General features: G+C 55.9%; 1 protein-coding gene across 1 annotated transcript; it reads left to right on the top strand.

Moving 5' to 3' along the window:
• Window positions 1-3,427: 3,427 nt before the first annotated feature.
• LOC137158457 (non-structural maintenance of chromosomes element 3 homolog) lies at window positions 3,428-8,768 on the top strand. Its single transcript, XM_067556218.1, has 11 exons — window positions 3,428-3,522; window positions 3,630-3,693; window positions 3,825-3,932; window positions 4,397-4,460; window positions 5,088-5,167; window positions 5,500-5,594; window positions 6,512-6,591; window positions 6,677-6,719; window positions 6,900-6,962; window positions 7,823-7,937; window positions 8,282-8,768. Exons 2-11 carry the CDS (start codon window positions 3,652-3,654, stop codon window positions 8,420-8,422), a joined length of 831 nt encoding a protein of 276 aa, XP_067412319.1. The 5' UTR covers window positions 3,428-3,522; window positions 3,630-3,651; the 3' UTR covers window positions 8,423-8,768.
• The last annotated feature ends 5,764 nt before the right edge of the window (window positions 8,769-14,532 follow it).

Below are 14,532 nucleotides of genomic sequence, written 5' to 3'. Positions count from 1 at the left end.
GCATAGCTTCATTGGAGTCAATTGGGTCAGATCCCTTCTCTTTCCATTGACAGAATGCAGTGGCTTCCATTTTTATTGGCTCTTTTCTCCGCTCTGCCCATCCTCACTATTTCACACCAGTATTACGGTAGCACCAGAAGGTCTCAATCAGGATCGGTTTTATGTTGCACGAGGTGCTGGATAAACAGACTGAAAGATCCAACATCTGCCTTACAATCTAGAGACAAGTGACCCACAAGGGGTGTGGGTGGGGGGATCCAGCCCAATTGATGCAGACTTTAACTACAGTTGTTGAAACAAGAATAGTTTTGAGTGGGGGAGGAGATGGGATACAAGTGGCTAAGTCAGTGATTCTCAACCTTTCCAGACTACTGTACCCCTTTCAGAAGTCTGATTGTCTTGTGTACCCCAAGTTTCGCCTCACTTAAAAACTACTTGCTTACAAAATCAGACATAAAAATACAAATGTGTCACAACACATTATTACTGAAAATTACTTACTTTCTCATTTTTACCATAGAATTATAAAATACATTGATTGGAATATAAATATTGTCCTTACATTTAGGTGCAGTGGTGTACGTGAGTCTCTGGCAACCAAGGGCCAATGCTTGTATTTGTGCCCCCTACCCCAGGCCTTACACCCCCCCCGCAAAGGGCAGGAGGAGTCCCCAGCTCCCACCAGATGGCACCACCCCCCAGCTGCCCCGGGGGTGTGGATTTGTACCTGCGCTGAGGGCACGCCGCTTTCGTCCTCCTGCACCCAGAGACTTTCTGGCGCTCATGGCGGCAGCTCCCCAACTCTGACCGAGCTCCACCACCGTCCCCTCACACTTACCTGCCATGCAGCACCCACCTCTCCAATTCCAGCCCTGCAGCCCAATCAGATTCGGTGCCAGCTCCCCCTTCTGAGTGGGGCGGCCTCACCCCGCAGCCAGGAGGTAGGAGGGTGGAGGGAGTTCCTTCTCCTGGTCACCCACAGCTCCCCACCCTGGGCTCAAACCTGTCCCTGGGCTCTTTCCAGCCACCCATCAGAGAGCCTCCTGTGCATCTCTCATCTGAAAGGCCTGGCCAGTGGCACTGCCCCTCAGGTTGGCACCCGGGGGCCATGGTCCCCTCCCACCCGTCAGTCCACCACTCTTTAGGTGTATAGCAGCGGTTCTCAACCGGTGGTACGCGGAAGACGGCTGGGTGGTACGCGATCCGAACCTTGCCGCTGAATCCGCCGCCGAAATCCCCCCCGCTGCTGCCGTGAAACCTTTTTTTGCCGCCGATTTCCCCCCCGCCGCCGCGAAACATTTTTGCCGCCGAAATCCCACCCTCCCCGCCACAAGTCCCACCCACCCCCGCGAAACCCTGCCGCCGAAATGGGGGCAAACGGCGGCAGAGTTTCGGCGGAGGGCATTGTTCCCCCATTGCCGCCGAAATTGTTCCCCCCCTTTTATTCCCAGTACTAGTTGGGTCAGGTACAGTTAGGTCAAGTGGTACCTGACCTGACTGTACCTGACCTGACTGGTACTCGGGAAAAAAAGGTTGAGAACCGCTGGTGTATAGTATATAGAGCAGTATAAAAGCCATTGACTTCGCTAATGCTTTTTATGTAGCCTGCTGTAAAACTAGGCAAATATCTAGATGAGTTGATGTGCCCCCTAGAAGACTCTGTGTACCCCTGGGGTAGGACTACCCCTAATTGAGAATCACTGTGCTAGATGACTAAATTGGAATCAGGACTGGTGGGTTCTATCCCCATGTCTAGAAGGGCAGTGGGGTCTAGTGGGTTAGACCAGTGGGGAAGGGTGTCAGGACTCATGGGTTCTAACCTTGGCTTTGAGAGGGAAGTGGGTTCTAGTGGTTAGAGCAGAGAACATGAGGCTCAATTGCGGTTTGGAGCTGAGAAACAAGATTAGGGATCCCGAGTTTCACATCTTCTGCCGTAGTCACAAGACCCCAAAACTTAGCAAGGGGAATAAAAAACATCAGACTCACCTCTCAAAAAAGCAGGTGCCTGCTGCTGGATGGAGATTCCAGGCACAGTAACAGAGAGAAGGAAAACAGCAGCAGCTGTTGTAGCATTGGCATGATGTGTTCCCACAGCTCCACTGAAAAAAATCAATCTCTGAGATCTATTTTTGGATGCACTTTTTAAAGCTTCATGGATTTTGCCCCCCACTCCCACATATCCATGTAGCATTCATGCTGACATAAGCCATGACTGTCCACCTCCTTGAGGCTGGTGGGAGGCCAGGTCTTCACTCTCTGCTCCATAAGATGAAATCAAAACAAAATGTTCAGGAGAGTCCGTGGAAAGAAAATGAGAGGGAGCCTGCAAATAGGCCAACAGAAGCCAGATCCTGGAATCTGAAGAATGGAATAATGTGAGTAGAAAATTAGCTGCCCTTGTGTACCTGGATGGGCTAAGCTTGACAGTCAGAAATCAGTCTGACTCAAGGTTTGCCGATGCGAATAAACTGACTGAGAACCTTTGGTGATTTTATCGAGCTTGATGTCACCCCAGTTAGATCTCGGTGATACATGAGGGTATCTCTTCCCACCATGGGGCTGGAAAGTCATAGACTCCAAGTCCGGATGGGACCGCTGTGATCATCAACCAGTGTTTCTTAATGACCAGTCCATGAACCGGGGCCGGAGCCCTGAGATCGCCCTGACAGTTTAGGAAGGCAGCAAACTTGGCATCAGATAGGTCGAGAAACAATGGAAGTCTGTCCTCCCAGACAGCGCAGGCCAGTGAACGGCCCCCAAACTGAGGAGGGAGGGGGAACCGCACAGGTTGGGTGGCTGGAGGAACGGATTACGGGGCCATGCCTCCCTTGGTGGTGCCAGCTCCCAAGACTGGCTGGCTCGGGGGGGGCAGGGACCGGGACAGGGTAGCTTAGAGCAGAGGGGCGAGGATCCAGGACTCCTGGGTTCTCCCTGGCTCTGGGAGGGCAGTGGGATCCTAGTGCTTAAAGCAGCAGGACGGGGAGCCAGGATTCCTGGGCCGTGCCCTGGGGCATCTCCCGCCCCCCCGTGCTGGGTGCAGGGCTGGGGGCCATGTTGATGGCAGGGGGAGGGGGCGTGTCAGTGGCACGGAAGAGGGGCGCACCCCAGTGGGTACCTGGGACCAACGGCCCCTTTCGCCTCGGGGCGGGGCTTGGACGGGAGGGGCGCAAAAGGGGCTAGGAGGCGACCGCCGTTAGGCGCGCGAGAGCAGTGACGGTAAAGGGGCGGGGTTAGTGGGGGGAGAGGCGCGGGAAGGCGGGTGTGGTGGCGCGTTGTCCTGGCGCATGAGCAGAGGGTGGCTGGTGTGGAGAGGAGCTCGGGGCAGCCGGGTCAGTCTGCGCGGCCGGGAGGCGCGAGCGAGGGGACAGAGAAGCCGCTGCTCGAGCCATCGGCGGGGCGGGGCGTGGGGGGAGCGCCAGCCGGGGGAGTGGGCGGGGCCGGCCGGGACCCTCTGTGCGCTGGGGCCGTGCGGCGGCGCGTGGGGAGAAGGAGGAGCGCGGCCGGCGCGGGCCCTGCCCAGAGGTAGGAGCGCGGGCCCGGCTGGGATCCGCTCCCGCAGGGCCGGGCTGGAGGCAGAGGCGGCGCCAGGTGCCGGCGACCCGCTTGCTCCTGTTCCCTTCTCCGCACAGGCCCAGGCGGCGCGGGGCGGCGATGGCGCAGAAGAGGCGCAGCAGAGGGCCCGGGCCCTCCCAGGTAACTATGGCCCGTGCCTTGGGGATACCCCAGCCTGGGGCCGGCGCCCCCTGGAGGGGAACGGCCACGGCCCCCAGCCCGCTCCCGTAGCCGGCTCTTCGCCCGTTGCGCGCTGACCCCGCTCTCCGCAGGGCGGAGCCGCGGAGGAGGAGGAGGAGGAGGAGTCCGCGCCGAGCCAGCCCGCCAGCCAGGTGCAGCGCAGCTTGCAGAGACTCTCCCCGGCTCAGGTGGAGCAGAAGGTAGGCATGGCGCCGCTGTGGCTCCTGGGGTCCGTTACTCCCCTGGGGTGATGCTGAGTCGCAGCCGTTCCCGGCTGCTGCCCCCCTTCCAGGAGTCTGCTTTGTCTGGAAATCTTTATCCTGTCCGGAAACCCCACTATTCACCTTCCGTGCTAGGAAGGTGTCCCAGGACACACACCGCTGCTGAACACTGGCGACTGTCTCATTGGTACCAGGGAGTTAGACTCAGCCGGTTGGGGTATAATATTGTACAATGTGCTGCTTGCCATCTCCGAGTACGTAGAGCACGAAACACGTCAGTGTCTGTATGACGTGTTCGTTTGTCCTGACTTGGCTAGTGCGCTTCATGTAGCCTGTTGTAAAACTAGGCAAATATCTCGATGAGTTGATGGACCTCCGGGAAGAGCCGTGGCATACCCCTAGTTGAGAACACCTGGGTGATGCACCATGTTCTCTCCTTGCAGGTGAGCGAATTGGTGCAATTCCTCCTGGTCAAGGATCAGAAGAAAATCCCCATCAAACGGGCAGGTGAGAGGCCTGCTATATAGTCATGGAGCTTAGGGTGGGGTCCTGCAGCCCCCTCAAGTTAGCAGAGTGGCTCCCTGAGGCCACTTCTATTCCCCTCTCATTCTGAATCCAGATCTTTGAGGTGGCAGAGCCAGGACTCAGCCATTCAGCAACAGTGCCTTTCACACTGGATGTGCCGCATGCTTTGATTAACCTTTCTGTAGCCACTGTGCTGCGCTCCCCTCTCAGAGCTGGGGATAGAACTCAGGAGTCCTGACTCTCAGCCCTCTCTGCTCTGACCCGCTAGACCCCATTCCCCTCCCAGAGCCAGGAATGGAACCCAGGAGTCCCGACTTCCTAGTCCCCTCAATGTGGGTCACCAGTAAGGTTTGAAACCTTCAGAGACCCAACTTAGATCCCCATGATGCAGACTATGGGATCACTGGAAGGAGGAATCTGATGAAGAGGGGAATATAGCTGGAACAGTCACTAAGAAGTTACAACTCCAGACCCCTGGGTTCTGTTTCTAGTTCTGCCACTGGTCCTGCTGGGTTAAAGGGTTACCTCGGCAGGGGCTGCCCTGCCAGCAGGGGACACAAGGAGCCATGAGAGTGGCTGTAACACGTCTCTTCCTCTTCCCCCTTGTAGATATCCTGAAGAACGTCATCAAGGACTACAAAAGTGTCTACTCTGAGATCATTAACCGAGCCGGCAGGACCCTCAAGCAGGTGGTGCTCCCCTGTGGCAGTTGCAAGGGGGTGCTGTGCTGCAGGGGGCACTTGCCCTTGGCAGTCAGTGCCAGGTGCTAGTGGGCACTGTGCTGCATGAGGGACCATCTTTCACTGAGCGATCTTTAAACATCCTCTAAAGCTGTTGTTTCCTGCGTGCCCTGGGTCGGTATTATCTTGGCTACCTTATGTTGCAGCTCTTTCCTCTTGCCACTCCCCTCCCAGTGTTAGGGACAGAACCCAGGAGTCCTGGCTCCCCGCATGCCCTGCTTTAACCAAAAGACCCCACTTCCCATCTCATGCCTCTCTGAAGTTAAGCTTTCCCCCTACAGGTTTTTGGGCTGCAGTTGGTGGAGATAGACAGCAAGCATCACATCTACATCCTGATCAGCAACCTGCCGCGCCTGGAAGGGGAGAACTTGAAACGGTGAGGGAGGGAGGGAGTGGGCCCGTTGGCTGGCTAGGTTGGAGGGCATGTGACAGATCCCACCCTTCTCCTCCCAATGGGAAGCTTCTAAGCCCTTAAGGCCTAATCTTTGTCATTAGGCTTCACCCACCCACCAAACCCCACTCCCAAAACTGCCATGGCTGATCCATGCATGCCCCTATCCTTGAATTGTGTTCCCCTGCCCCCTAGTGGCTAGAAAGCTGCCTTGTAGCATCCATTGATTGGAGGTCTATCGGCTGTCTCTTACTCCTGGGGGAATTCTGCACCACTGTGCAATGCAGAATTTGCACAGAATTAATGTTCTGTGCAGAATTTCTGTTTTCCCCACAGAAATGGGCTGAAGAGTTGCTGGCCACCAGTGGTGGCCATGGGACCTGGCAGAACCCAGCTCCCTAGCTCACAAATAGAAGACATGGGGGGAGGGGGGAAGCTGGAGGGTTCTCGGCAGCTGCAGTCCTGGCCCAGCATGCAGGAAACCACACAAGTCTGGGACCCAGTATCAGGCTTTCTCTCCCTCTGGATCCCTGGGCTCTGGAGGGGTAGGGAGTGTGAGTGTCTAGGCTGGGGGGAGGGTCCCACGGCTGGGCTCGGAGGGAGGAGGGGGCAGAGAAACAGGAACTGCACTGTAGTAGGGGTTTCTTTAATTCTGTACTCCTGGGGGAATTGTTTTTGTCTGGATTGTTAGAGACATAGTTGCTGACTGGAATTTTGGAAATTTATTTCCAAAACAATTCAAACTGGTGTGATTATATAGTGTTGTTTTGACAAATAAAATATGGAGAATTTTAAAATAGTGTGCAAAATTTTTAGGCACACAATTCCCCCAGGAGTAGTCCCTGGCTCAGGGGCTGGGTGCCAAGTTCCCCGGGTGAGTGATATCCCCTTGTGTGTTGCAGGGATGATAGCATGGCAAAGCTGGGCCTCCTCACCGTCATCCTCAGCTTCATCTTCATGAAGGGCAATGCTGTTAAGGAATGTAAGTCCCACCCCTTCCCTGCAAGGCCCCACCCATTTGCTGCGGGCCCCGCCTCCTGACTGACAATCTCCCTCTGCCCTTTCAGCTGCTGTGTGGGAGATGTTGAGGAGGCTGCGAGTTGACCCTGGGTACGTGTGGCTCTGGGATACCAGGTGTTAACACCCCAGCATCCCTGAGTTGTAGGCTCCTCCCCTGCTGGACACTAGCTAGCCAATGAAGGAGCTTGCAGAGTAGCAGTGGAGCAGCGAGAGGGCTGTGCCCCTTGAGGCCCCCCCCCCTTAACACATTTATATCCACAACCCCTCCAGAGAGAAACACGATGTCTTTGGGGATGTCAAGAAGTTGGTGATTGAGGAGTTTGTCCGGCAAAAGTAAGTTTGGGCTTGCCTGGGAGGGGAGTGGTGTCTAGTGGTTAGAGCAGGGGAGGGCTGGGAGCCAGGACTCCTGGGTTCTATGCATGGCTATGGAAGGGGAGTGGGCCTAATGGGATAGGAGAGATGAAGGGCTGGTGGTGAGTCCTGGCTCCCAGCCCCTTCTCTGACCAGTGGGCCGCGTTCCCCTCCCAGTACCAGGCACAGAACCCAGGAGTCCTGCTCTCACTCAGCTTCCATGCACATCAGTAGATTTGGGCCCTGTCCGAGGGGCCGCAGTGGCTTGGCACCTCGGGTGACTGCTCTGTGAGTCTGGGGGTGGCCAATTTGAATCCTGTGTGGCCGGTGTGTACAGAGCAGCCATGTTGGAGCCCATAGCCTGGCTGTTTATACCACGCCGCAGATGATCTCGTTGCCCCTTCACACAGGTGACCTGGAGGCTGGTGTCCTGTGCTAGTGGGCATCGGACACGCATGAAGCCTAGGCTGGCCCTTTGCCCTTCTCCATGGGCTGGGGCGATCCAGTGATCCATTTTCCCTCTGGGAAGGAGGGCTGGTCCCAGAGGCTCTGGAGAGTGGATAGACTCAAGGGCCATGGGTTTGCAGTGGGGGGTGGAGCCTGGACCCACCAGGGGGCTGAGGGGAAACAGGCACAGGGGAGGACAGGAGTAGCAGGCCAGCTGGAACCCAGCTGTAGTGAGCCCCGTTACTTGGCCATGCTGGGAGCAGGTTATTGGGGTTATATGGCTGCTGTTCAGGAGGAAGTGTGGGGGAGGGCGGGACAAGGGGCAATCCCAGAGGGAGGGTGTGGGTTCAGTGACAGTGGACGGGGGTATGATTTGCAATGTCCCACTCCCCCAGGTACCTGGAGTACAACCGCATGCCCCACACGGACCCACCCGAGTTTGAGTTCCAGTGGGGGGCGCGGGCTGCCAAGGAAACCTCCAAGATGCAGATCTTGCACTTCATCGCCAAGGTACCCGCCTGCTGGGGAAGTGGGGCTCTGGGATGTAGGGAGAGCAGAGCCTGGGCCCCCAAGGGGGCTGAGGCTTGGGTGCTTGGGAGTGGGGGGTCACTAAGAGGAGGCTGTGGGGAAATGAGGGCTAAAACCCTAGGGAGTAGGGCTTGAGGAAATGAGGGGACAGTCCCTGGGCAACCAGGAGGGCTGAGCCTTGGGGGGAGGGGTACCCCAGGATGCCTGGGGATCCCCCACGGGGCAGTAGGCCTGTGCTCCCTGAGGGCTGCTGGTGCCCATGCAGGTCCCAGGGGTTATTGCAGCTCAGTTGTCCCAACTCCCTCCTTTCTGTTTCTCCCCATCAGATCCAGAGCAAGGACCCCAAGGCCTGGATCACCCAGTACAACGAGGCAGCAGCTGAGGTGGTGGCTGTGGGGGGCCCTGTCCCAGGCACTAGTGGAGACGCTGGTGGGGCCAGCCAAGGGGCGCGGAGGAGGAACCAGTGAACCTTCACCTTATGAACCAGCAGCCTGTGATAGCAGGGGGGCAGAGGCTTTGGCACATGCTGAGCCCAGAGTTCAGCACCCAAGGAGCCACTGGGGCAGTTACTGCTGCCCTCCTGGTCCCAGTCCCTTTCTCCACTTTCCCTATTTAGGCACCTCCTCTGGCAGGGAGCATCTCAGGTGCATAGACCCCCCCTCCTCACCTTTCCAGAGGGGAGCACGGGCAGCTTGTGCAACCCCCGTCCTCCTCAGTCACCATGGCATGGGTTTCCAGGTGACCGCTGACCAGTGTGATCCGCCCACATTGTTTTCAAATAAAGTCCCCTTAGCGGAGGGGGCAATTCTGCTACTTGTGGAGTTCTGGACGGAGAGTTTCTGGAGGGCGAGAGCACACTAAGCTCTTGCCTGCTGCCTGTGTGAAAGGGGATGTTTGTAGGAGGGGGCCTAGATTCAGATCTTAGCATCCCTGGGAAGAAGCTCCAGGTCCAAGGCTAGGCTGTTGAGCAGCTTGTTCTGAGAGGACTGCGATACAGCCAGTGGGGTGCCGTAGTAGCTCCCCGAGCAGTGCCGGTGCTAGCGGGGCTGTGGGAGAGAGATGATGAATGGGTATGTTACCTGACAGCTAGGGCCTGCCTGCTACACTGCCCCCAGTAGTAATAACAGCGCCTTGCTGCATGGTGTTGAGCAGTCAGTTCAGGCTCTCTGCAGGCTTAGAGCGTTTCGTTCAGGGTAGCTCTCCGTGCCGAGTGATCAGCTCAGGCTTGCTGTGGGCTAGAAACAAATCGAAAGGCGAACTTGTGCGGCAATCCGTGACTTCAGGAGCTGGGGCCCTAGGCTGCAATCTGACCCCACAAGCTCCCTGAAGAGAATAGCACTGACCCCACAGCTGTGATGAAGGAGAAAACTGCTCATACACATTAAAGCAGGCCAATGGGGGTGGGCACCCTACCTGGGGCCTCCTTGGGCTCCTGCGTCACATTGACATTCTGCAGCAAGACCTTGGAGGCATGGGGTTACATGTGCCTTGCTGGCTGGATTCGAGCCCAATCCCATGTGAATGTTTGGGGGGGGGTCTTGGCCTCAGTTTCCCCCCCCCCCCCCCATTTCGACCATGTTCTCTGGGGCAGGGACTGTCTTTCATTAAGGCTGGGTGATGTCCAGCATGCCAGGAGCCCTGATCTTCAGCAAGGTGTCTGTGATGGACCCTTGATTTCAGATGAGGTGTCAGTTGCACCCCCCCTCCCCTGTTTGTAATCTAGGCCCCCCATGGGATGTTAATGGGGTCAGCACGGGTACAACATGGGTTTTAGTGGCAATGTAGTGGGATGGGAAGTGGGGGGGCAGTGAGGGGGTTTAGGAGCTGGCAGGAAGAGGGCATGGCCTGGATAAGGACAGGGGGGCAAAACTGCTTTACCTGCATCCCAAGCTCTGAGGAAATTGCCAGGCCAGGATCTTTCAAGGGCGGTGATTTGGTGGGCTGTGGCTGGCAGGAGGGCAGTTCTGCCAGTGTCACTAGAGGAGGTGGGAGATCAGTCTAGCCTTGTAGGACAGGTCTGGGGATGAGAAGAGGGGGAGGGGGAGGGGAAGGGGAAGGGAGAGAGGGGCTTCCTCCTGGGGTGGTTGGGGGTTGAAGGGGATGGATCCAGGCCTGGAAGGTGTCAATTTCATATGGTCTTTGTCAGTTTCATGGGAGGGGGCCCTCAGTGAGATCAGGGCTGGGAGACTGCACTGGCAGGGCCCCCAGCTTGGGGGTGGGGGGAGATGCCACTCAGCTCAGGTTACTTCTGGTGTGTGATCATGGCCTCCACATTGTGGAAAAGGGACTCTACTTGGCAACCTGCCAGTACCCCAGAAAGGAGAAGACCCTCTGTTAGAGCAGAGAGATCCCTGTCCCCCCTCTCTCTCCCTCCCCAGCATGGGGGTATAACAGGCTGGTCCCCAAGGGGAGGGGGGTGAATGGATGTGCCACTGGGATGCAAATGGGCAAAGCGGGCCTAGGCCACAGGGAGTGGAGGTGCACTCATCGTCTGCCAGGGGGGTACGTTTGAGCACCGTGCAGTGGGCATTTCAGATAGAGCAGCTCCTCTGGGAGGAGAGAAGAGGGCAGTTAGATGGGGGGGGGAGTGTAGTGGTTAGAGCGGGGAGAGGGCTGGGATGCTTGTGTTCTCACCACATCAATCTCGTTCAGCACCTTCCACTGCACGTCAGGCACATGCAGGGCCTCAGCTGTCCACTTCATATGGCTGGTCCACACTTGACCTCACAGATGTACTGGCTCTCAATAAAGATCCACACAAATTAGTATTTTCTAGTTTTCTTTGCAATCAGTACCACTGGGGCACACCATGCTGTTGGCTCAGAGGTGTTATTGATTATGCCCATCATGGCTGCCACGCTGTAGCTAAGAAGGTTCTAGGTTTTGATCCTTTGATCACATACCCTTTGAATGCAAAGATTGTCTTTGTAAGTGGTTTCTGCAGCTAACTGGCCCATGCAGTTCAGAGTACCTCCAGGGCTAGTCAAGAATATGGCAGGCGATTTCACCTCTGGGAGGGGGTTGAAGGTGGGTGTAAGTCCCTTCTGAGTTGATGTCACATAGATTCTAGGTATGATGGCTCTTGATTGTAATATCAGTCAACTCCCTAACTGCCTTGGTATGGAAAACAGCTGCAAAAATGGCCTTGTTTTGTGCATTGGGTTCAACGTTGGATGCTGTCTGGACATACGTCTGTTGGGCTGTGACTTTTTTCCCCCACATATACATTTAGGCAGAAAGGCTTTGCAGTTTGCTTGGAATTTGTCTCTCTGTCTTTTTTTTAGCACTCATGCTCTGTGAGCAGATGTATCTTCACTGCTAAATTGATCAGTACCCTCCCCCAACACACCTTTCCAGATCTATGGGTCCCACACCTGCCTATCAATGTGGTGTACCTCATCCACTGCACTAAATGCCCCAATAACAATTAAGTGGGTAAATCAGATGCTGTCACAGAAAAATGATAAAAGACAAAAATACACCATATTACCTGCGGGCAAACACTTCTCACAAAATGATCACTCCATATCTGCCCGAACCGTGAACACCACCTTCAACAGATGAGCCTGGGAGCTTAAATTCCTAACTTTGCTGGACACTAAAGATCATGGTCTTAATAAAGACACTGGATTTCTGACTTACTGCATTACTTATAACAAGCTGAACTCACTAACCCCCCTTTGCTAACCTATGACTGCAGAGGTGTTCGTGAACCACTTCACCTGGAATGGACACCTAGAATGTGTGCCAGCTATTTGCACTAAACAATGTGTTACACCTTGTAATTAGCTGTGCCATGCTGTGGGCTTGTCTACACTTACAGCACCACAGCCACTTTAGCACTTAAGCTATGTCTACACCAGTATTTCTCAACCTTTTAAGTAGCAAGTACCCCTTAACGTATGAAAATTCTAATAAGAACCCCAACAATCAATTTTCCACAGGATTTTATATTTACAGACTAATGTGAGCCATATGTTGGAAGAAGGCCTGAGTATATAAGGCTGTGATAGGACAGATGTCAGATCTAGTGTGGGTAAGGTTACCACCTTTACACCTGGGTGCGCAACTCAAGTATGTACCTGGGCTAGAGGTGATGTTGGCCAAAGCTTGGAGGCTTTGAGTGGCATGCCAATGCTGGGGAATATAAAGCACTGCGTCAAATTTTCTGCCATAGATTTGGGAGGAGGAAGGGGTGAGAGAGAGACAGGAAAAGAGGGTAAGTGGTGAAATCGGGGGCTGTCATGGTTGTCAATTTCACTGATGAGCTAGAGCTGTGAAATTGACAAGTTCTTTGAGTGCTTGCTCATGTCTGTTCCACTATAGGTGAGTGCAGGCCTCTGTGCACGGTTCCTGGAACTTTTTTCCCCTTAGCAGATCCCATAGGGCTGGCTCCGGCACCCCCTGGAGCCCCGCGCACGTGCGGTATATGAGGTACTGCTGGCCCTACGCCCCTCTGTTCCTTCTTTCCACCCATGATGGTTGCTGGAACTAGCCTTGCTCTCAGCAAGTTCTATTACCATTCTTTGAACTTGTTTGTTATTCTAAGTAGTTTAGTTAGTTAAAAGAGTAGTTAGAGAGAAGGCAAGTCCCTGCGAGGACTTAGAGTGGCTGGGCTATGCCCCAGTTGCTGGGATTCAAGCCGTGTGCCTCCTGTGGGAAGACTTTCCTGCTCAGCGACCCCCCACGACCGCTGCCTTAAGTGCTTGGTGGAGGCACACAGAAAAGAAAAGTGCAAGATCTACAGGGCTTTTAAACTGAGGACTCAGAAGGACCGAGAAATCCAGTTCAAAGCCCTGCTGATAGAGGCAGTGCTCCACCTCGCAGAGCACACCACTGGCACCGACCTCGACTTGGCACTGCACAACATCACCAGCACCGAGGGGGAAGAAGGCGCACGCGGATGCTCCCCTGCACCGTTGGTACAGGCAGGGTCAAGTGCAGAGATGTACTGGACCTGGCCAATTGAGTCTTCTCGGGTGCCTGCACATCTCGTCAGGGAACCTCCCCTGGGGGCTTTTCAGGTGGCAAGAGCCTTGTTGGCCTTGCCTATGCCACCTCCACCCACCCACCATTGAGGGAAAAGGGGCCCATGTCATGGGGGAAACCCAGGTTTGGTCCCCCTGAAGAGCGGTGGAGATCCCCGGTACAGAGAGGAAGATCTGCTGCTGGACTGCCACCGGGGTAGAGCAGAGACGCTCCCCCAGCAGTTGCTCCAGGTTGGCGGCGTCAAGCCAGCCTCTTTCGACTCAGGACAAGGAGTCTCCCTCTTGGCACCAACATCGATCCCCAGCACCGGAGGCAGCGCATGCCAGGAGGCGCCACCAGTCGAGGTCTGCCAGGTGGCGCTCAGACAGCTCCCATCCCAGTTCCCCGGCACCAAGGAGTTCGCCCGCACCAAGGGAGTGCAGAACCTGGTCGCCATCGGAGGACCTGGCACCGCACAGTCCATGACACGGAACCCGGTTGCCAGAGTCTGGCTTGGCACCAAGGAGCTCGGAGTGGCGCCTACCTTGATCACCGAAAAGGTCCACAGGGCCGCACGGCAAGCGGTACTGGAAGTCATTGGTACCGAGACGACACTCCGGTACCTCTAGCTCTTCGGCGCGCATCTCTGTTCATCGGCACCGTTCGCGGTGACAGAGGCAGTACTTGTTGTCCTCCAGGTCAGAGGCATTGAGAAGGCAGTCCCTGGCACGAAAGGACACCCGGGACCGAAGACATGCACAGTACTGCTGGTCCAGTCACTCGGGATCTCCCACAGGGACAGCCATCGGGAAAGCCAACACCACCACAAACCATCACAGCCTGTGGCGCAGTCAGCCCCGGGTTGGCCCCAGGGTCGATGGCCGCAGCAATGGCCTGATTGGCTCCATGGGGTATCCAGATGGGGCCGGGGCCCCAATCCATCCTATCAGCGGGGGTGCAGACCATACACACCACTCCTCGGACGGGGAGTCAGACCCCATGGAGGGACCCTCAATGGGTGCAACCCTTTTCCAGGAGGGGGGCACATCCTCAGGACACACCTCAGCAGTCCTCTTTCTCCTCACTGGACAAGGCAGTCTCCCGGGAACACTCAGCACCACTGGAGGATTTTAGGGCGCACCAGGTGCTGCTCAAGAGGGTGGAAGAGTTAGAAGAGGCCGAAGATAGCCTTGTTAATGTGCTGGCTGCGGCTGCCCCAGTGAGAGTGGCCCTCCCAGTCCACGAAAGGGTCCTCAGAATTGTGCAGGCCTGTGGCAAACCCCTTCCTCGGTCGCTCCTATGTCAAAGGTGGCCGAGAGAAAGTATTATGTCCCTGCCGAAGGGATTGGGTATCTGTTCACTCACCTGGCCCCGGGAACCCTGGTGGTAGATGCAGCCAACCAGTGGGACAGGCAAGGTCAGCCAGGGTCCACTCCCAAGAACAAAGATGACAACAAAGCTGGATTTGTTTGGGAGAAAGGTTTATTCCACGGCAGCCTGCAGTTCAGGATTGCCAACCATCAGGCCCTCCTGGGTAGATATAATTTTAACTTGTGGGACTCCCTCAGGCGGTTCGCTGAGGCCCTGCCCCAGGACCAGGCCGCAGACT

Source organism: Emydura macquarii, unplaced genomic scaffold (assembly GCF_026122565.2).
Source record: "Emydura macquarii macquarii isolate MOO-44397 ecotype Brisbane River unplaced genomic scaffold, CSIRO-AGI_Emac_v2 contig_1692, whole genome shotgun sequence".
In the NCBI taxonomy this organism is placed as follows: Eukaryota; Metazoa; Chordata; order Testudines; family Chelidae; genus Emydura; species Emydura macquarii.
Note: the sequence above shows the minus strand (reverse complement) of the source record. Positions and strands in the feature narration are given on the sequence as shown.